This window comes from Myxine glutinosa, chromosome 8 (genome assembly GCF_964187855.1).
Source record: "Myxine glutinosa chromosome 8, kmMyxGlut1.1, whole genome shotgun sequence".
Taxonomy (NCBI): Eukaryota; Metazoa; Chordata; class Myxini; order Myxiniformes; family Myxinidae; genus Myxine; species Myxine glutinosa.
The window spans coordinates 128092395-128114890 of record NC_136268.1 but is presented as its reverse complement, the minus strand read 5'-3'; the positions used below and the strand labels follow the sequence as shown (position 1 = coordinate 128114890).

The window sequence follows — 22496 nt, the reverse complement described above, 5'->3', positions numbered from 1 at the left end:
GAAGAGCTGCGGGGAGGTATTGGGAGGTCCTAAACTTCCTAAAGGTGCCATACAATCACATTCTGGTGCAACGAAGGGTCAGAATAAATGGAAACGAATCCTTAACGGACATAGACTAAGAATAACTAGCAAGATGTCCTATAGTTGTCTACGTGAGATGCGGTGGACCTGGATGCGACATTTAATGGGGGGAAATAGGGGGAGGTCGGGTCTACAGAGTGTTGGTTACAGAAAGTGGGACTAGGGATTGAGGGATTGGTGAGAGTTGGGGAGTATTGAGGAAATAGGGGAATATTTACAAGCGGATATGGATGGATGTAAATCCCATATCCGCAACAATATATATATCTCCCGACATAGGAGTCGGAGTCACTCCCGACATATATATATATATATATATATATATATATATATATATATATATATATATATATATATATATATATATATATATATATATATATATATATACATATATATATATATATATATATATATACACAGACTTGGCATTTAATATGGAATATTTTTTTTGTGGCGGTGAACTTACTTTTCAAGATGACTTAGAACCAAAAGTTCATTGAAATTATGTTGAAATTATTCTAGATTTTGTTAATGTGACCTTTAAAAGAAACAAAAACCACATTTGACATTTCGAAGCAAATAAATTGATCCTTGAAAGTGATGTAAACTGATATCGAACTCAATTCACAGACAGTACTGTGTTAAGCTTCTGTACGTTTTCCAGAAGTATCTCTTTATTTTGCACATTAGCCAAAAAAAATTTCAACAAAAACAAAAGCTAAATTATTACTGGGATTACAGAGAGTAAAATTACAGTTCAGTACTTTGTGTAACCCCCACGAGCATTCAGGAGAGCACGTACACATCGAGGCATGCTGTTCACGAGATTTGCCAAGGTTTGGACAGGAATCGTTTGCCATGCAGTTACAATAGCCTGCTGCAATTCACGCACAGAGGTCGGCTGCTGGTCCAAGTTGTCGATCTGACGCGTTAATTCTGCCCAAAAGTTCTCTATCGGATTCATATCCGGGGACATGGCAGGCCACTCCATATGCTATACACCACGGTGAGCAAGAAAGTGTTGGATCATGCGAGCACGATGAGGCCGTGCATTGTCATCTTGGAAGACAAAGTTTCCTCGAAAGGCTGCACGGGCAAATGGAAGCAATGTTTCTTCCAGAATGGCCCTGTGCTTGAACTGGTTCAGGTTTCCATTCAGAACAACCAGGTCCGTTTTGCCCCCTGCATGAAAAGCAGCCCAAACGGTCACCCCACCACCTCCAGCTTGGACTCTTGGCACTATACAATCTTCGTTGTGGGCTTCATGCACTTGTCTACACACTCAGACGCGGCCATCTTGACGATAGATCAGAAATCTAGACTCGTCGCTGAAGGTCACGTGATTCCAGTGTCCTGGCTGCCATTGACGGTGCTCTCTGGCCCACTGCAATCGGCGCTGGCTGTGTTGTCTGGTCAGGCATGGCTTTCTCAGGGGACGCCTGGCACGATAGCCTGTTTGAACCAGTTGTTGGTCGACTAGCCTTCTGGATACAGGCACATTTGTCAGTTTCTGCCACTCAGCCCTAAGCCGATTAGCTGACTTGGTACGGCCATTGCAGACTAACCGGTGCAGCTGGCGATCATCTATCCTTGTGTTTCTGCGTGGACGTCCTGGCCTCGGTATTGGAGTAGGGACACCCCTCTGAGCATTTCGTTTCAGGATCTTTGACACCTGAACTTGAGTGATGCCATACTGCCGAACAATAGCGCGCTGTTTCATGCCAGAATTTTGTAAAGCCACCACTCCATGACAAACAGCATTGTCAAGTTGACGGACCATCTCCAGAGGAAGCGGCAATAACTTTTGTAGACGTGCAGCAGTTGTTTTCCACTAATACAGAACGCAACAACCCTTATCTATCTATAATTCCAGCAATCTCTGTGTGTGTGTGTGTATGTCTGTGTGTTTGTCTGTGACCGCTGTTTCTCGACAACCACGGGTCCGATATACTTGAAACTTGCCAGGTATATTGCTGGGGACCCGAGGATGTGCCTTTTCAAGGTTTTAAATTAATCGGAGAAGTAGTTACCGAGCTATGTCCAAAAAATGATTCAACCAATCAGAGAGCAGCGAGCTATCACGTGTGCCGAACGTGGCGAACAGACTCTGCCTCGGACGGTACATTTGAGAGCGTATTCATTTATTTCCCGTCGGCAAACTATGTTGGCGTTAAACTATGTTTTAAAACTAATTAAAACTAATTTGCGATTCTTTTGCTTTGCGATGCGATTTGCGATTGCGTTAAACTCGCTCGGGCGTTAAACTATGTTTTAAAACTAATTAAAACTAATTTGCGATTCTTTCGCTTTCCTGCGCGTTTGTGCACGATATGGCGATTTCTTTACCAAACTCCGCAAGCCGTTCGCTTTGGACCAAACCATTTCATGTAAATAGAGGGGGGGGATTGTCACCGTACTCGCAAGCCGTTCGCTTTGGCTTTGCGAATGAACCAAACCATTTCATGAACCAAACCATTTCATGTAAATAGAGGGGGGGGGGGGGGGGATTGTCACCGTACTCGCACCCACGTACCCACGTACCCACGTACGGGCATTGCACCCACGTACGGGCATGCCCTAGTATACCCAATTGTGAATGCCAATCGTCAAATGTACCTGTACTTAAATTTTGTCACGCCACCTGTGATATAATCCTGTTATTGACTTCTTGCTGCGAAACACAATCAGTGACATGGTTCTTTCAACAAAGACAACACGGAAGGGTAAAAGAAACTCACCAGATTGATACACCGAGTTCAGAAAGTAAACCCATGTCAAGAAAAAAAAAATATTCCATATTAAATGCCAAGTCTGTATATATATATACACTACGTTCTTTTTCTTTCTCTGTTATTCTCTGTCTCTTCCCTTTCCTCAATCATTTCAAACATGTTCCCCATTACATAACCACCGAGGTTTTTAGCAAATTGGCATCTCATGAAAACATTTTGTTGTGCTTCATATGGCAGACACGATGTTCAAAGTTCTAAACACGCTGATTATTTCTGTCACAATTCTGGAAGACAATCCTTGACCAAAAGGCACCAAATGAATGGGAACCTTCTCAGAAACAGCCATGAAAAAGCCCGATGTAATTCAATTTCACAGAATTGCAAATAACAGAAAAAAGAAGCTCCACGTTACAGTCCATAACTTGTGCTTTTAATCTTGAGTCTTCAGCCAGCCTTTCTTTCCCATCACCGAGTAATACAATACCAAAACATGCCAGTTTTATCTCAACAGCATGTTATGCCATCATGTGAATAATAGCATGCCATAAACATTGCAGTTTTTACATGATATTTTTGCCACAATAATTTTTTCCCTCCTTCAACTATTTTGTCAGAGTTGGTGTTGTTTATAAAGCCCATTTCATTTTATCTCCAAACTCCTCAAGTACCATCGAGGTTCCAAAGCAATAGCTGCCCTCGGGGCACACCTCTGTGATCTAATATTGATAAATGATATCATGATGAATAAAGTGATGAAGAAAGTTTTTGACATATGACATGCCTTCGATACAGTATGGCACCCCACCCTGCTCAACAAACTCTCCTCTTATGATATCCATGGAAAGCTCCACGCATGGCTTGCAGACTTCCTCTCTAGTCATAGTCAACGTGTGGCCCTGAATGGGTTTCTCTCATCTCCTCTTCCTGTTCAGGCTGGAGTTCCCCAAGGCAGTGTTCTGGGCCCTGTGCTTTTTCTGGTCTTCATCAATGCTCTCTCCGATTCTCTGGAAAATTCTCTCTATCTCTTTGCTGATGACTCCCCTCTCTGCCGCTCCATTCCTCATCCCTCAGATCGGCAGTCTGCAGCCTCCTCACTCTCTGCAGACCTTGACAAAATCACAGACTCGGCAAACAAGTGGAACATGTCTTTCAATCCTGACAAATCTCACACTCTCACTTTGTCTCTCAGAAACTACCGTCTGGACAACCCTCCCATCTAATTTCTGAACAATCCTCTTGAAGAAGTTCTGTCACTCAAGATTTTCGGTCTCACTATCTGCCATGATCTTTCCTGGGAAAACCACATTTCCAAGCTGACCTCCAAAGCCAGTCGCCAACTGGGCATCCTCGGTCGTGCGATATCCTTCCTTGGCACATCTGAGCTTCTCACCACATACAAGGCTTTCATCCGCAGCTTGATGGAGTACTGCTCTCCCCTCTGGACTGGTGCTCCTGCCTCACACCTAGCTCGTCTTCACGCTGTGGAAACTAAAGCTTTCAGAATCATTGGAATCTCCCACGATGAAGCTGACTCTGAGGGCTTTTCACTCGCTCCCCGCAGGCAGGATGGTGGTCTTTCTGTCTTCTACCGACTCCTCTCCGGCCGAGGCTCCCCCTGTTCTGGCTGTGCTCTGTCCCCCAATCCTGCCGGTCGCACAGGATCTGCCAGCAACCCTCTTCTGGTGAAACTGCCAAAATCAAGACTCTCTGCTCACCTCACTCCTTCATTCCTCTTTTCTCCCGCCTCTGGAACAAACCCCCACACTCTCTTCAGCCCCATTCCTCCCTCCAGGTCTTTAAAATAGCTGTTCACCACCATCTCTTATCTTCCCCCATCCAAAACCTTGATCTTTTCTACCCCCGCTAATTCATGGTTAGCATATGTTAATCAATGTCCCGTTGATGTCATCCAAGGGACCATTACTCCATGATTAATCACCTCACACTAAGCTTTAACCCTTCCAGAAGTAATAATAAAAAATGCAAATTATCTTTAATCCTCAGATGCTACCTTGTGAAATACCACTTATCCTCCTTGAATAGAAGGAAGTTTTGCTTTTGTCACTAAGAATTTGCACTATTAGACCAGTCTTGTATGATATCCTTTTTATTACGGATGCTGGGCATGAAAATATACATATATCGAACAAACGGTTTCAAAAGGAGCATCTCACTGCACTAATTTTAAATTGCATCAAATGTGGCAATAAATGTGAATTGTTGCTTGTGCCTTGCCGGCTCGATGACAGAAGATGCCATTTGCATTTTTGCCTTCTCCATCTCTACCCCGTTTCTCATGCGGGCAAAGGCAACTTGATAGTCAGTCATACTCGAAGACATCAGTCTCCAAATAATTTTTCAAAAGTAATTTCTATGAATAATCTTTCAGATTTTTTTTTAACAAATCGTGAGGCAGCACAAATTGATCTTCACCAATAACAGGTCATACTAGATTAGGCACGTCATATGACCAGCTTGCCTTCATTGCAAAACTTCATCGGAGATACAATCACGATCTGACTGTGTTTGGTTTAGTCCATTTTAAAATGTTAACTTGTATCTTCTTCCCATTTAGGTGTATATTAAAACTATTTGTTGATGCTTGTGCACCATCGAATTTGACTATTAATGGCTGAAGCCTGTTTTGGTTTTTATTTATATACTGGTGTAGATAAATATACTAGTGTACACACACACACACACACAAACACACACATACACACACACACACACACACACACACACACACACACATATATATATATATATGGGGGATTCTCAAAGTTGGCGGACCAAAAATAGTCTGTTGGTCCAAGGTGTTTTAACATTCAAACAAAAATGTGTTGTTGGGGTGGGTGGATATAACTACCATAGTTATAAAATTATTTTCCTTTTATATTAAAAAATACAAAAAGGCACCATTTATTTGATCATTATGAATACCCCATTCCGAGAACATCTTGAGCAGTCCTCATAATTCTTTTTTGCCAACTTTCACTGATCAATTGCATCTTCGAATTGAATTTGGATGAATTTACCTTGTCTTCTTTCTCTTGTGCAAGTTTTTCAGATTGTCTCCAGCATTCCAAGTCCTTCTGAAAATGGAATTTGGGAAGCAGGGGTTTCAGAGTGACACTGATGAGTGAAGCTGCTTTTGTGTTTTATAAATATCATACCTTTGTTTAAAATTCCTCACTTGTGATGTCATTTGCAGATTCACACTGTGCTCAATAAAAAGTTGTTTTTTTATCCTCTCTGGCTGTGATTCTTGGCATTGCAAAGTGAAAACAACTATAATTTGAACTGCATCCATTCACAGTGTTTTATATTGTGTTTATCATTATTCACTTTGAAACACGATATTTTCACTTTTTGACAAATCTTGCATTATATAAATAATGTGTGAAAGTATTGTGTATTTTTTCTCTCTCTGTGTGTGTGTGTGTGTGTGTGTGTGTGTGAAACATTTTCAACTGTAGATAAATTGAATTATGTGCATTATGTGTGTGAAAAAATGTTTGTGTGTGTGTGTGTCTGCGTTAAATTAACTGAACAGCATGTTGTGCCATCGTGTGAATTGCAGCTTTTGAATGTGCCAGCACGGCATATGCCGACATTGTTATCCTGGTTGACGGGTCTTGGAGCATTGGTCGTCTTAACTTCCATCTCGTTCGTCAGTTCATCAAGAGCCTCGTTCAAGCATTTGACATTGAGTCTGGGTGGATTCGTGTTGGTGAGATGACGATGATTGACAAGAATAATGTTACAATTTTGACAAAATGTGTTCAAACTTTGCAGCTAAATTATACACAGCCCGTTTTTGCCTCAATAACCATTTGAACCATACATGAATATACATATATTTAAAAAAAGAAAAAGATTATATGTATATATATATATATATTCTTTTAAAAAAAGAACATATATATATATACATATATATATATATATATTTTTTTTTTATTTAAAGAATATATAGGTATTATTTTTAAAGAATGTATATATACAGTATATATATATGTATATATATATATATATATATGTATATATATATATATATATATGTATATATATATATATATATATATTTATATATATATATATGTATGTATGCATATTCTTCTTTTTCATTTTAAGAATATATATATTGTCATGTGACTACCTTGTATGGTGAAAACCGTAGGGTAGATGACCAAACGAGCTGTTACTTCGAGGCGTTCAATCAAATGCCGTATAATACGCGTGGGGGAGCAAGAAGGAGAGAGGAAACCGGAGCGCTTACCTTCATGGATCCCACCGGCAGTCCTCAAAACTGCAATAAATCAACTCAAACCGAGACGAGTTTAAAATGTACAAGGAAATGCTGGGTTTATTAAGAAATGCCAGTAACAAAATAAAACACAGTCAAATAATAATAAATTCCGAAATTGGAGCGCTCCCAAAAAGACCTGAACACAGACAAGGGATAAAATAACTGTAAATAAATAGCATCTGTGTGCACTTAACTCTGATTGCTGGTGGGTCTCGTCAGGGGTCGTCAAAATCGTCTCAGTGCCTTGGTGGGAACCGCACGCTCGTTGGCGGGAACCGCTCGTTCGTTGGCGGAAACCGCTCGTTCATTGGCGGAGACCGCTGGTTCATTGGCGGGAACCGCTCGTTCGTTGGCAGGAACCGCTCGTTCGTTGGCGGGAACCCAGGCCTCACTGTGTGTCGCATTGCAGCAAGCCAGCAGTGCTCGTCCACCGATCACTCTTGCTTGGAAAGCCGCGGCTCTTCCTCTTCACGACCACCAGCAAGATCTCCAAACACGGCCGTTCACGATCACTCCCTTGAGCCTGAGAGAAAAATGCCACTGCTCGTACGAGGTCCAGGTGAGAAAAAGTGCAAGAGGGAATTCGGTCAGAGCGAGCAACCAAGGAGAAGAGAACAAAATGTCAGCTGGAGCAAAAGGCCAGGAAGAAGAGAGAGAAATGTCCGCCAGCGCGTTCTTTTATCACCCAGGCGCTGACGTCATCTGAAGTGCTTCGCCAATCAGCGAGTCGCTCCCTACCAGTCCTTCCCTGCTCCTATCACCAAGTTCCATCTTACCCTGGCCTTGTGCCAATCAAAACCCCCACCAATAACTGCCCTTCTGGGCGTGGCTCTCGGTCCGCCCGTCCTGCGCGCTTCCAAAGTCAATATCATCAGCGGCAGTGCTCAATGTCCTGGCTTCCGGTAGGTTTTTAATTAGGGTGTTTAAATGCACGATTCTGGCTAATGTCTATGGTGTGGTGGCAAAAGGGACATCGAAAATAAATTACAGAGGTGACGACATACAAGTGATAAATTACCCATAATCCCTGAGCTAATTAACATACCCCACTCCTCGTAATGGGGACGAAGATACACCTTAATCGACATCCGGGCCAAACAAATTCCCTACTTATTACATGGTGGTTCTTCTCCATGACAATCAGAGCATGCTAATCTATACACTCTACCTGGTTCGAAGGTAATCATTGTCTACCCCCTACAAACGTAACAATATATATACATATTCTTTTTTTTAAAGAATATACATGTACTGTATATATATGTATATATATATATATATATATATATATATATATATATATATATATATATTTATATATATATGTATATATATATATACATACATACATACAGTATATTCTTTTTTTTGTGAAAACATTTTGTTACCTAGGAGACATGCTGAATAGAGAAGGTGGATCAGATTCGGCAACGGTTGCTAGAGTGAGATGTGCATGGAAGAAGTTTCGGGGACTGAGTGGCATGCTGACGAGGAGGGGAGTGTCGTTGAAGCTGAAGGGAAAGGTGTATGCTGCATGTGTGAGAAGTGTTATGATTTATGGGAGCGAGACATGGGAAATGAACGTAGAGCAGCAACAAAGGCTGGAAAGGGTAGAAATGCGAATGGTTCGGTGGATGTGTGGAGTATCGTTGAGCAAGAGGAAGACAAATGATGAATTGCGAAAGATGATGGGAATAGAGCCTGTGGTGGATACTGTGAAGAGAAACAGTTTGAGATGGTTTGGTCATATGTTGAGGAAGGATGAAAGTGACTGGTTGAGAAGAGTGATGGAAATGAATGTAGAAGGAGGTAGAGGACGGGGAAGACCGAGAAAGACTTGGCTAAAGATGGTCGAAGAAGAAATGTGGGCAAGGGGGTTAACAAGGAGACAACAACAACACAACAACATGCATTTTAAGGCCATTTTCCCTGCTAGAGCGGGGGTTAGCAGGTTAACAAGGAGAGATGCAGAAAATAGGGCAAAATGGAAAAGATTGTCATGGGGACCGCAAGGGTAACCCCTGCTCTTGCAGGGAAAATGGCCTTAAAATGCCTGTTGTTGTTGTTGTTGTTGTATATCTTTTTTTTAATAGAATATATATATATATATATATATATATATATATATATATATATATATATATATATATATATATAGATATATAGATATATAGATATATATATATGTTGTTGCGTGCATTAATAAAAATGTTTCCTTTTATGTAGGACTAGGAAAAATTATGGAATGCAGGAAATAATTTTTTGATCAAATTACAGCTCTCACAAATGACCTTAAAATTGATGTGAAAAATGCATCTCCGTGTAATTGACATTCTGTGTGCAATTACCCTTCAGGTCTTGCACAGTATAGCGGTGATCCTCGAAATGAGTGGGAACTCAACCAGTACAGCACCAAAAATGAGACTCTGAAGGCCGTGGGGAATTTCTCCTATAAAGGAGGGAACACATTGACAGGTATTGTCCAGCACAAAACCACCGAAGTCCAGCACTCACTGAATATGGATTCTCACAATATATGATTTTTGTATATGTATATATGATTAATATATTACTGTAATGGGAAGCGACTCCTTTATTGAAACACGAACATAGATCATAATAACAAAAAAGGTCTGTCACCTTCTTTGATCAAACAGGTATATTTTTCATATATTTGAGAAACACTTCTGCAGACATTGCAAAAAGTAGGGATTACTTGAATTTTCCAGTGGTGCGTTTACATGTAATTTGACAGATAAAAAGGATGTTTTTTGAAGATTATAGCATTTCTTATAAAATTGATCTATGATTGTTAAGTTTATAGCTATAATAGCATTTTCAGTAGAAGACATGACATAAGTATTTGGGATTTATCCACTTGCATTCCATTATTTGGGAATGAATGTCTGCTCCCAAATACTCCCCTTTATAAGGGGTGAGGTCCAATGACACCAATCCCCTCTGCCCTGCCTTGAACACGATACTCCTCCAATTCCCTCTGTCCTCAGCCAAATCTCTCAACTCTCCAACTACCCCCACTTTACTGATATCCCTCCTCACAAAATCTCTCCATCTCAGCCGTGGTATCCCTCTTCTCCTCATACCTTGCTCCCTCAACCGATCCGCTCACCTCTCCTTGCCATTCTCTCTCCTCCCACCCCCAAATCTGCATCAAGTGTCCATCCCACTTCAGCTATATTTTTACCACTCACCCCTTCAAGCTTACTAGCACACCAACCTCATCCCTCCTCAGTTCAACCATCCTCCTTCTGTCTATCCATTCGACATCCGAGGAGCAACCAAAACTCCTCCAAAAAGGCAAACCAAGCAAACTAAAAAACCTTCGAACATCTCTTCTACCAACCTAACTACTGCACTGCTTTTGGCCTTATTTTTGGCCTTTGCCCCCCCTCCCCCCAGCTGCCACTGGCCTTCCGCAACCATCCTTAATCAGCACCCCTCCCCCACCACCTTACTATTGTCATCACTGTCATGAGTCAAGTTATTGATCACATTCTTCCCGTCATCCTCTTCCAACTTGTTGAAAACTCCTTTTCTTTCTCAGGCCTCGCCTGAGCCACAGCTCTCCTTGCCGCTTTCTTATTTTGGCCATACATGTGCAGGAACCCTGCATCCGGTTGTCTGCCTTTATCCTTCATCTTCTCTATCCTCTTCCAAACCTCCTTCTTTTCACCAACTACCATTGTTACTTCTTTCATCCACCATACCTGGTTTCTGTCGCTGGATGATGCACCGTTTCCTGATGGCCTTCCACACAAAACTTCTGCAGTTCCCTTCAATGCTTCTCTGTACTTCAACTCATCCTCCAAACCTTTTGCTTCTCCGCTCATTTTCTCATCTCCTTGTACTTTACAGTGACATTGTCACTGCACTTCCACCACCTTTCTTCCTCGCACTCTTGCTCTTAACCTCCCTCCTTTTCATCATGTGTACAACAAACACCACAGGCTTGTGCCGGGTTGTGATGTGCTCTCCTGCCACTGCCTTAAAGTCCTTGATCCTCCAGAACTGTTGCTTCCTCAGGACCAACAAATCAAACTTCGTTCTGTGCTGTTGATAAATACATCAGAATTCTACTGAAGGATGAATGTAAACCTCGAAATCTAAGTTCCCCTTATGAAATAAGTCCTATTGAAAAAATACACATGTTTTGTTGAAAGTTTTCATAAAGCTCTGTTAGAATTTCTAATAAGGGTTTCGTTATGCGCAGCATTGTAAAGCACCGTATCTCATATAAAAAACCACCTTTAGAGGTCATTTTTCCCCGCAAGCGGGGGTTGGCCTTTTTCGGGCACCGTGGTTGTTGTTGTTTTTTGTCCCCTTTTTGAAGCAATGTTTTACGGCCGGATGCCCTTCCTGACGCCAACCCTTTTTGCCGCCTTTTACGACAAACAGGGAATTACCAGTGAACTGGTACTCAATTAGCCGACCTCGGAAGGATGACAGGCTGAGTCAACCCCCCTGGCGTTAATTCAGCAATCGACCGGGATTCGAACCCAGGATCCTAGGATCCTAAGCCGGCACCCTAGCCGCTAGCCCAACACCAGGGTTCGAATCGCGGACATCTCATATGCTTGGTACAATTTCACTTGCTTGTCTCTCAACAGGAAGAGCCTTGGATTTCATCAGAGAATACAGCTTTGTGAAAGCACGAAAGAACGTTGTGAAGATCGGCATCCTCATCACTGATGGAAAATCACAAGATGATGTTGCAGAACCAGCCCAAAACCTTCGCAATGAAGACGTCACTGTATTTGCCATTGGTATGGTGGGACATATGGCTTTTAGATATCAAGTATAGTTTGATTGAATTGCTCAAATATCACGTCAATTTCGAAAATGTCTTCCTTCATACATCTGTCAGTAACTGATACGTGTTAATTAATAGAAAGTCTTCAAAGAATAGACAGTGTTTGTGATGAAGCATGTTTTTGTTGTTGTTCAAGTGTGTTAAATATATACAAAGTTGTGCGAACATTCTTGGTTATGTGAACTACTCATGTGCAATCAATGTTGTGGCAATGCAAATGGGACTCACTTTTTCATTTCAGGTGTTAAAAACGCCGATGAGAATGAACTGAAGCTGATTGCTTCTGAGCCACTCGACGACCACATTTATATCGTGGCAGATTTCAGTGGAATGAGCTCCATTGTGGGGAGCCTTACACAAATGCTCTGTCACAGTGTTGATGCAACAGGTACAGATAGTATGTATAATTTTGAATTTGAATGCAGGTATAACAGTGGGGCATGCTTGCAGATTGCAAGCAACTACTCGGGTGTATCCTATACGTATCGACGTAATAAATATAAGCTTTATATATTTGATGATGTTCTTTGTGAAAAAGATTTATATTCAAGAGCACGAGGTTACAATGATATGCAAATGCAAAGACAAACTAAAATGTTGCATATTCATAACTATATTAATCAAACAATGACCAAAAAAATGGCATCATGTGACCCAAAATGAAATATAATTAAGTATGCAATATTTAAAGAGTGCTATCATTACTATGATTACTTAGTAATTCAAATAATGCTAATTACTACGATTAATCAGTAATTAGCAATACTTCAAACATATGAATACTGAAGCACATCACAGATCAGAGATAAAGAATCACTTGTAATGGGTTCCTTTGTAATGTATAAATTTTGGTCTTCTTTCTTGTTTTAAAAGCCCATTGTGCTTGCATTCTGCAAACAGTTAAATAACTCGAGTTAATAAAAAGCGATTATAATGATCTCTTTATTTAAAGGGTTACCGGTACAGTAATTTGTAATGTAAATACAGCAAAAAAATATATAATAAGTGGCGGAAGAGCTCAGTGTTAGCATTGCCTAGCAACCTGTGTAAGTTTCATTGTCTTGGATCACGTGACCCACCGTGGGCAGAGCGAAGTCTTTTCTTTTATTTTACTTTAGTTTATTCATGAATATTTTACTTTAGGGACATTTTCCGACAGTTTTCTGATTTTCTTTCTGGGATATTGGCTTCAATTTGCAATATTGTAAATATTTCATTATATATATATATATATATATATATATATATATATATACATAGCCTTACTGTATATATTACACAGTGCTTTTAAAAAGTATTCACACATCTTGACGTTGTTCACATTTTGTTGTGTTGCAGCCTGAATTAAAAAAATTCATTTGAGATTTTTTGTCACTGATCGACACATAATACCCCATAATGTTAGAGTGAAATTTTGCTTTTAGAAATTTTTACAAAATAATTAAAAATGAAATATCTAATTTACCTAAGTATTTAAATCCCTCTATACAGTATACACAATACCTTAAACAATATACTGTATATATATATATATATGAATGATCGTTTTAAGGCCATTTTCCCCGCTAGGGCGGGGGTTAGCCTTGCGGGCCCCATGACAATCATGGTTCCCTGTTTGAGGCAATGTTTTTATGGTCGGATGCCCTTCCTGACGCCAACCCTTAGTCGCCTCTGACTATGCGCAGGGATACGGTGTACCTATTCTAAATCAGGGTACACACCATGATCATTCATCCCAGCAAGCTGGTACTCAATTTCCCGACCTCGGATGGATGACAGGCTGAGTCAACCCCCCTGGCGTTAATTCAGCGATCAATCGGGATTCGAACCCAGGATACTAGGATCCCAAGCCGGCACCCTAACCGCTAAGCCAACACCAGACAATATTTCAAAAACTTGGTGTTTTAGTTGGTTAGGTGAACATGCTGATTACATTTTGGTTCAGGTACATTTTATATATAGAATGTATATAGAATGATAATGAGGTCCATTGTCGCCCCGGCCTAATATATACATATACATGCATGCATAGCCTAGTGTTGGCTTAATGGTTAAGGTTTCTGGCTTAAGATTCTCGGGTCCTGAGTTTGAGCCCCTGTCACGCCATTTATGTCACGAAGTCCATTTATGCATTATTGCACCTATTTTAAAAACTCAAATCACAATTCTAAAAACAAGCAGATAATACAAAATATAAATTCGATTTCACAACAAAAATGATTTAGGCAGCAGCAGTAGAGTGTCCATCTTGAAAAAGGAACAGGGGAGGTGGCCTGCCCAAGCCACTCACTAAACTTGCCAAGCAGCTGTCTCCTGCCAAACTCCAGCAATGTGGAACTCAAGCGAAGCACTGCCTCCTTGGCCTCGCACCAACCACTGTAAAGCACCATCAGCAGCAAGAACAGCTCTCCAGCAAGAGATGGAGGAAACGACCCGTGTTAGTAGCGGTTCAAGGATGAAGCTCATTGTCCATGTAGTCAGATCTGAGGTGAGCGAGTCCACGTGTGTGCCGGTGCGGCCACGGTAACCCAAAAGTGCCGCTGGGCTCGCCATCCCCAACACTTAACCACCGAGGCAGCCGATGGTCTCAAGCACAACACCCAACCAAACCCATGCCCATTAAACTCGCGCCCATTTTGATACAAACGGGTGAAAGTTGATCAAGTCTCAGGCGACGTTTCTTTCGTAACCCATGAACATCTCCAAAGATGAGTGAACAAATTGAGTGTATTGACCTCCTTTTATCTGCCACATGTTAATCTTCTGGTCCCACATACTGTTGTTCAGAGTGGAAAACTAAAAACATTACTTTTCTCTTTCTTGTTCATGCCAATCACCCTTGATTGATGATCTGTTCCCTCTGCATTTGTTTCCTGTGTGATCTACATTTCTACTTTTTCATATTTGTCTTTATTCATTCTAATTCTTGCTTCTTCTTTACTTCTCTCTTTCTTTATCTATCTGTCTTCGGAGAAGTAAATTCTTGCAGAAAATTTTCTGTAAGGTTCACTTGGCTGCGCCTGGATGGGTTTGAGGGTAGAGGAGTAGCAGCTGAAAATCGAATCCTATACAGGTTCCTCCTGATGACTCCATCTTTGCTCTTTCCTTATTCGGGTTCCTTCTGATGACCCCAATGCAGTATTTGGTTTTCCATTTCACGAGTAAAATATTGATGTGTATTAAAGCTTGGGAAGTTATTGGACATGTATTGTCCATCCATGTTAGTCAGTCCTCCTTGGTGAGGTGATGTGGTCATTTGGGCCTGTGTGAGCGGGGTTGGAATGTGTGTGGAGTGTGTCTGTCTTGGTCAATATCGTGTGATGGGGCATGTTTGTGGAGCGTTGATTGGCGTATCCTCGGGTTTCAATCTTCCAGGCATGTTGTGAGTTATTTGTGATCCACTCTGCCCTCGTTCTTGGAGTTTGCACCAACCAGTTTCTGCTTTTCAGATCAAAGGGTAGTACTGAGCAGGAAGTTTCAATGTTTCTTCTGTTAAACCTTCTTTCTGAGCTTTTGCATGCCAAGATTCCAGAATTAGTCTGCGGTGTTTGTTTGACGTGAAGTCCGGGATCTATGTGTTCCTCCTGTCATAACTGTGACCAGAACATATGCAGTGACATGATATAGTTGATTGTGAGGAATTTCTCAGCCTCGTCGCTCTGGTATGTTAATTTATCCTGAGTTTTAAATTTCCTCCCATTTCCACTGCATAAGCTGTGCCACATTGACATACCGTACGACTTATTATACCACATCCGATCTGTCTCCAAATGGTACTTCATCTTTCAATTTGTGATGGCATGGCGAATGGTGAAGAGGGGTCTGTATGTTACTTGGATGTGTGCACGGAGTAGGATTCTGCCAATCACTGATCTTACCGGCTAATATGGTAAGATGCAGAAACCACGTTTGTCTTTTTATCTTTCCTCCTCTCTTTGGTCTGTCCTCTTTGATATATATATATGCAGTGCGTATCAAAATAAAGGTAATCCGAATTCAAGGGGTTAATATGCAAAGGTTATTTATTTTGACAATTTACATGTGGTTTACTAATTAAGAGGAGATCTTCAGCTTTCCATTGATACCTTCCATGCATCATTGCTGTCACACAAGACCAAGTACATGTTCATTGAAAATGACAAGTTCAAATCGCATTTTTACAAGTTTGGCTAATCGATGCAAGTCAGGATGATTGGTGCAAAATGAACGTCAGATGTGAACTTTTCTCAGGAATGATTGGCCTTTATGCACCCACACCTTCAACGTGTCCACCTCCCCTTTCAACACAAGGCTCACAGCGGCGGAGCATGCCCTGAACTGCTTGTCTCACCATAGCCGGGTCATTGCGCAAAGCATCCACTTCATGTCGAATACGGCCCTGCATTCGTCAAGATCACGGGGAGAAGTTACGAACACCTTGTTCTTTAAATGTCCCCAAAGGAAATACTCACATGGTGTGAGATCAGGTGATCTTGGCGGCCATTCCACTGCATGGTTGAGGGCGATGACTCGGTCTCCAAAGAGATCCCTCAGTCGATCTCGGACAGCGATAAGATGATGTGCTGGGGCGCCGTCTTGGGCCCACCAGAGATATCTGAAGACACCACGAACCTGTCGCTCAAAGTTCTCCTCCAGCTGCGGTAAAACTTCATCAATGATCATCTGCAGATACCTGTTACCATTGACATTCCTTTGAAAGAAAAATGGTCCGATCACCTGAGCACTTCCACAAAGTCCCAGCCAAACAGTCCACTTCTGTCGATTCATGTTGGTGTCAAAATTAAATTCCGGGGGTTGTCCTGTCGGTGCATATTCAAGAACATTATGGGTATTGACCTTGCTGTCCATGGCGAAAGCAGCTTCGTCGTCGATAACGAGATACCGCAGGAAATTGACATCTGCTTCGCAATGTTGTGTGCTCTCAAGTGTTTGTGTGCTTCCCCTTCTCTCCCCATCTTGTCTTCCGCTCCCTCTTTTTATGTATTTTGTCTGTCTGGTTGACTTGTTTGTGAAGTAAATGTCAGCTCTTTCACGAGCCTCGATTCAGCATACAAAAAAAAACAAAAAAAAAAACGTGCTATCATCCATCTGGCAAACACCAGCCTCCTGGCAAAATCCCCTGGCATAGGTTGATGCCAGATGTGAATCCGATATGGATGTTGGTGGAGGTCCAGTCTTGTGATTCGGTTGAATGTTGCCGAAGGCAATCCCGTCCCATTTCTTCTTGCGCTGGTATCACTAGGATGCTCCAAAACTTGCTGCCTTACTGCTGCAATGTTCATTTCCCATCGTCCAGTCCGCCTCCTACCAGAATTCCCCTTATTGTGGTTGAGGGTAGTGCCATGCTCTTGGTATTTTCAAACATTCGCCCAGATGGTTTTGGCTGCTGGAGGCTCCCGTTCTGGGAAACGTTCCCTGAACGCATCACGAGTTCACTGCAAACTTCCAGGTTGGTGAAAGGTTGTAACCACAAAGGTCCGCTGTTCAGTCGTAAGTTGAATCATCTTTTCAATGACTCAGACTGTCTCTAAACCCATACACTGTAGGCCCATCTTAAATACCAATCTTAAACAAAGGATGACGCAACCGACGATTGCCAGACCAGCTTAACAATTTTACATAATCAACTTGGCAGTCGACAAGTAATGCGTCCATTTCAAACTGTCTTGCACCGATTAGCCAAACTTGTAAAAATGCGATTTGAACTTGTCATTTTCAATGAACATGTACTCGGTCATGTGTGACAACAATGCTGCATGAAAGGCATCAATGGAAAGCTGAGGATCTCCTCATAATTGATAAACCACATGTAAATTATCAAACTAAATAACCTTTGTATATTAACCCCTAGAATTCGGATTACCTTTTTTTTGATACGCACTGTGTGTGTATATATATATATATATATATATATATATATATATATATATATATATATATATATATATATATATATATATTATATATATTTATATTTATTTATATATATATATATATATATATATATATATATATATATATATATATCTATATATATTGTGAGAAACAACCTTGTTCTCACCATATTAGTGCCCCGCCCACCACGTCACGTGACCTCCTTTCAGCCTCACGCGATTGGGTGGCGATTCGGCACGCGATTGGTGGACGGTGAGAGAACCGGCCGCCATCTTGTGCGACGGATCGCGGACGTGGCTCGAAGGCGTCGAGTGGAAAATAGCAAAAAGGGGGATTTTTTAAGCCTCACGACAGCCGAGTTGTGCTGATCGTTTATAGTTCTGTATTTTAAGAGTGAGTAACTCCGGAAGAGAACGAGTGATTCCCGGATATCGTAGATTGGAACTGTGAGTCATATTGCCTGTGTCGTGTTTGGAGCTTCTGGTGCCGACAGTTCCTGCAGGCTTTGTGCGGTGTATTCCACTCTGTTACCATCCATTGTTTTTGAGATCGAGCCAATAAATCATCGTGCCTACCCCTAGAGGCCGGTTAAAACACAGTTGTGTTTATTGAGTTCTCTTTGTCCACCCCGTGGACTACTTGAAGCCCGGACATTAACGTCAGTATTCCGTGCTGGAAGCCTTTAACAGCCGGGATCGCGACAATATATATATATATATATATATATATATATATATATATATATATATATATATATATATATATATATGTATGTATATATATATATATATATATATATATATATATATAAATATAATAATAATAATAATTCATTTATTTTGTATAGCGCTTTTCCAGAAGCCCAAAGGCGCTTGTATATATATATATATATATATATATATATATATATATATATATATATATATATATATATATATATATATACATAGTATATATATATATATACATAGTGACCATATATATATATATATATATATATATATATATATATATATATATATACTGGCTCTGGCTCTGACTCTGGCTGTCATAGCTCTGACTATGTCACTGGCTCTGGCAAAAGCAGACACTTTGGGGGCATTTCTATTAGCGAGAAAAAGCCGAAGTCAAAATATGACCACAGGGACCAAATTGAGATTTTTATATGGATAGAAAGAGTAACTTCTCTAGATTGTTATGCACCAAAACATTTTAAAAAGAAACAACAGAAAATTTGTGAAATTCGACGAAGAATATAAAATGTCATTCTCAAAATGTGTTCAGAAAGTCACGATTCCTTGGTCAAAAAGTCACGAAGATCGCGAAATTTCGATGTTTTACTACGGGCCATACATTGTAATTCGAAGTAGATCCCTGACATACATGTTTGGTATGAATGAAAAGTTATACGTGTGCACATTCTTTATGCGTGTGAACTGTATTGTGAACTTTGAACCAAATTATCTCCATTGTTTAAACGAAAATATAATTGTCATTAAAATGCCATTACTTCTTTGTTAATTATCATTTTTCGTAACTTTTCAACATAATGTATATGTCAAATGAAAGAGAAAAGCATGGGGAATCAGATATCAAAATCTCAATTTTGATTTTTGCTCTCAAGTGTCTGCCTATGCCAGAGCCAGTCATGTGTATATGACTACACATGACTGGAAGGGCATCCGGGCATAAAAACATTGCCTCAAACAGGGAACCATGATTGTCATGGGGCCCGCAAGGCTAACCCCCGCTATAGCGGGGAAAATGGCCTTAAAACGATCATTCATTCATTCATTCATTCATATATAATGCTTAGCGCGCCTCACCACACGTCGTTTCAGAGGGATAGGCATCTTTGACCATTTCGGTGTCTTTTGCGTCTTCATGGTGTTTTGGGTCTTCATGGCCATTTGGTTCTTCAGGGTCTTTTGGATCCTCTGGGCCTTTAAGGGTATTTTGGTGTGTGGGTCTTTTGGGCATTTGGGGTCTTTTGGGTCTTCGGTGTCTTCAGGGGCTTTTGGGTCTTAAGGGTACTTTGGTTCCCCTGGGTCTTTAAGGGTCTTTGGGGTATTTTGGTTCTTCAGGATATTTAAGGGTTTTTTGGTCGAAAGGATCTTTTGGTCTAAATGGTATTTTGGGGTCTTCAGGTTGTTTTTGGATCTACGGGGTATTTTGGGTGTTTTGGGGTCTTCAGGGTCTTTTGGGTATTCGGGGTGTTTTGGGTCTTTTGGGTTTTCCGGGTATTTTGGGTCACCGGGGTCTTTTGGGTCTTCCGGCCCATTTGGTTCTACAGGGTCTTTTGGATCCTCTGGGTCTTTGAGGGTATTTTGGTTCTTTGGGGTATTTAATGGTCTTTGGGGTCTAAATGGTGCTTAAGGGTGTTTTGGGTCTTTTGGGTCTTCGGGGCCATTTGGGTGTTCAGGGTAGTTTTTGTCCTCAGGGGCTTTTGGGTCTTAAGGGTCTTTTGGTTCCTCTGAGTCTTTATTAATCGTTTGGGTCTTTGGGGTGTTTTGAGTCTGAAGGATATTTTGGGTCTTGGTGGTCTTTTGGGTCTTCGGGGCCATTTGGGTCTTCAGGGACTTTTGGATCCTCTGGGCCTTTAAGGGTATTCTGGGTCTTTGGGGGTGTTTTGGGTCTTTAATAATATTTTGGGTCTTTAATAATATTTTGGGTCTTTAAGAATCATTTGGGTCTTTAAGAATCATTTGGATCTTTAAGAATCATTTGGGTCTTTAAGAATCTTTTGGGTCTTCAGGGTGTTTTGGGTCTTCGGGGTGTATTGGGTCTTCAGGGTGTATTGGATCTTCGGGGTGTTTTGGGTCTTCGGGGTGTTTTGCGTCTTCAGGGTATTTTGGGTCTTCAGGGTATTTTGGGTATTTGGGGTCTTTGGGTCATGGGCCATTTGAGTCTTTGGGGTCTTTTGGATTTTCTGGGCCTTTAAGGCTATTTTGGGTCTTTGGGGTGTTTTGGGTCTTTGGGGTGTTTTGGGTCTTTGGGGTGTTTTGGGTCTTTGGGGTGTTTTGGCTCTTTGGGGTGTTTTGGCTCTTTGGGGTGTTTTGGGTCTTTGGGGTACTTTGGGTCTTTGTGGTCTTCAGGGTGTTTTCGGTCTTCAGGGTGTTTTCGGTCTTCGGGGTGTTTTCGGTCTTCGGGGTGTTTTCGGTCTTCGGGGTGTTTTCGGTCTTCGGGGTGTTTTCCGTCTTCGGGGTGTTTTCGGTCTTCGGGGTGTTTTCGGTCTTCGGGGTGTTTTCGGTCTTCGGGGTGTTTTCGGTCTTCGGGGTGTTTTCGGTCTTCGGGGTGTTTTTGGTCTTTTGGGTGCTTGGGTCTTTGGGGTGTTTTGGGTCTTTGAAAATATCCCAAAGACTCAGAAGACCGAAAAGTCCCCGAAGACACAAAAAACCCCAAAAAACCCCCCCAAATACCCCAAATACTCGAAATACATCAAAGACCCAAAACACCGAAAAGACCACGAAGACCCCAGAGACCCAAAATATCCCAAAGTCCCAAAAAAATTGAAAAGACCCAGAAGACCAAAAGTCCCTGAAAACCCAAATGACTCCGAAGACTCAAAACGACCCACAGAACCAAACAATCCAAAACACCAAAAAGACCCTGAGGTCCCAGTGGAACCCAAAGACCCAAAATACCACAAATACCCAGATGACTGAAAAGACCCGAGGACCCCAAAGATGTAGAGGACCCAAAAGACTCAAATGACCTAAAAGACCCCGAAGACCCAAATGAACCAGAAGATCCCAAGGATGCAAAAGAGCTTGATCACCCAAAAGACCCAAATGAACCAGAGGATGCAAAAGACCCTTAGGACTCTGAAGACCCAAAAGAAGAGTAATTATGTCTCTTAGATTGGAATTGTAGACGGTGGCTTGCAAACAGAGCCTCAAGGTCGGTGTACGGAAGCGGGGTTTTTTTTTTTTTTTTACAATAAATACACGGCGTAGGGAGGTGAAATTCGCTAAACGTGACGTGCAAATTGCGCAGAGTAAACCCAGTGTTCATTTACGTCTGTAGGATGTCAAACCAAAACACCAAAAAGATCATTAAATACCCTGAAAACCCAGTGGACCCCTAAAACCCAAATTACCCCAAAGACCCAAAATACCCCAAACGACTCAAATGACCCAAAAGACCCCGAGGTCTCAAATGACCCAGAGGACACAAAATACCCAAAAGATCCCAAGGCGGCAAAAGTGCTTGAACACCCAAAAGTCGCAAAATGAACCAGAGGACCCAAAATACCCTGAGGCCTCTGAAGACCCAAAATAAGAGTAATTTTGTCTCTTACATTGGAAATGTAGACGGTGGCTTGCAAATTGAGCCTCAAGGTCGGTGTACGGAAGCGTTTTTTTAATCACAATAAATACAAGGCACAGGGAGGTGACATTCGCATAATGTGACATGCAAAGTGCGCAGAGTACACTGAGTGTTCATTTACATCTGTAGGACATCTAATAAATAAATAAGATATAAACACACCTGACACTAGGCCCAGGCTTCAGACTTTGGCACGCTCACGCGGCTGCACCGTCAAATAAACTGTTCCAACCCATGACGGACTTTATACTTGTGTATATATATAGTTATCCTTCTTAGCTTTTTGCCTATATCTGAAAGAAATCACCTGCTA

At 41.3% G+C, this 22496-nt stretch overlaps 1 protein-coding gene across 2 annotated transcripts in view; it reads left to right on the top strand.

Moving 5' to 3' along the window:
- Window positions 1–22496, top strand: part of LOC137432912 (collagen alpha-1(XII) chain) — a 305761-nt gene that overhangs the window by 104761 nt on the left and 178504 nt on the right. For both annotated transcript variants that reach the window (XM_078783725.1, XM_078783726.1), the window contains exons 8-11: window positions 6400–6549; window positions 9484–9603; window positions 11757–11912; window positions 12201–12347. In XM_078783725.1, coding sequence (XP_078639851.1) covers window positions 6400–6549; window positions 9484–9603; window positions 11757–11912; window positions 12201–12347 — 573 coding nt within the window. The remainder of the gene's footprint in view (window positions 1–6399; window positions 6550–9483; window positions 9604–11756; window positions 11913–12200; window positions 12348–22496) is intronic.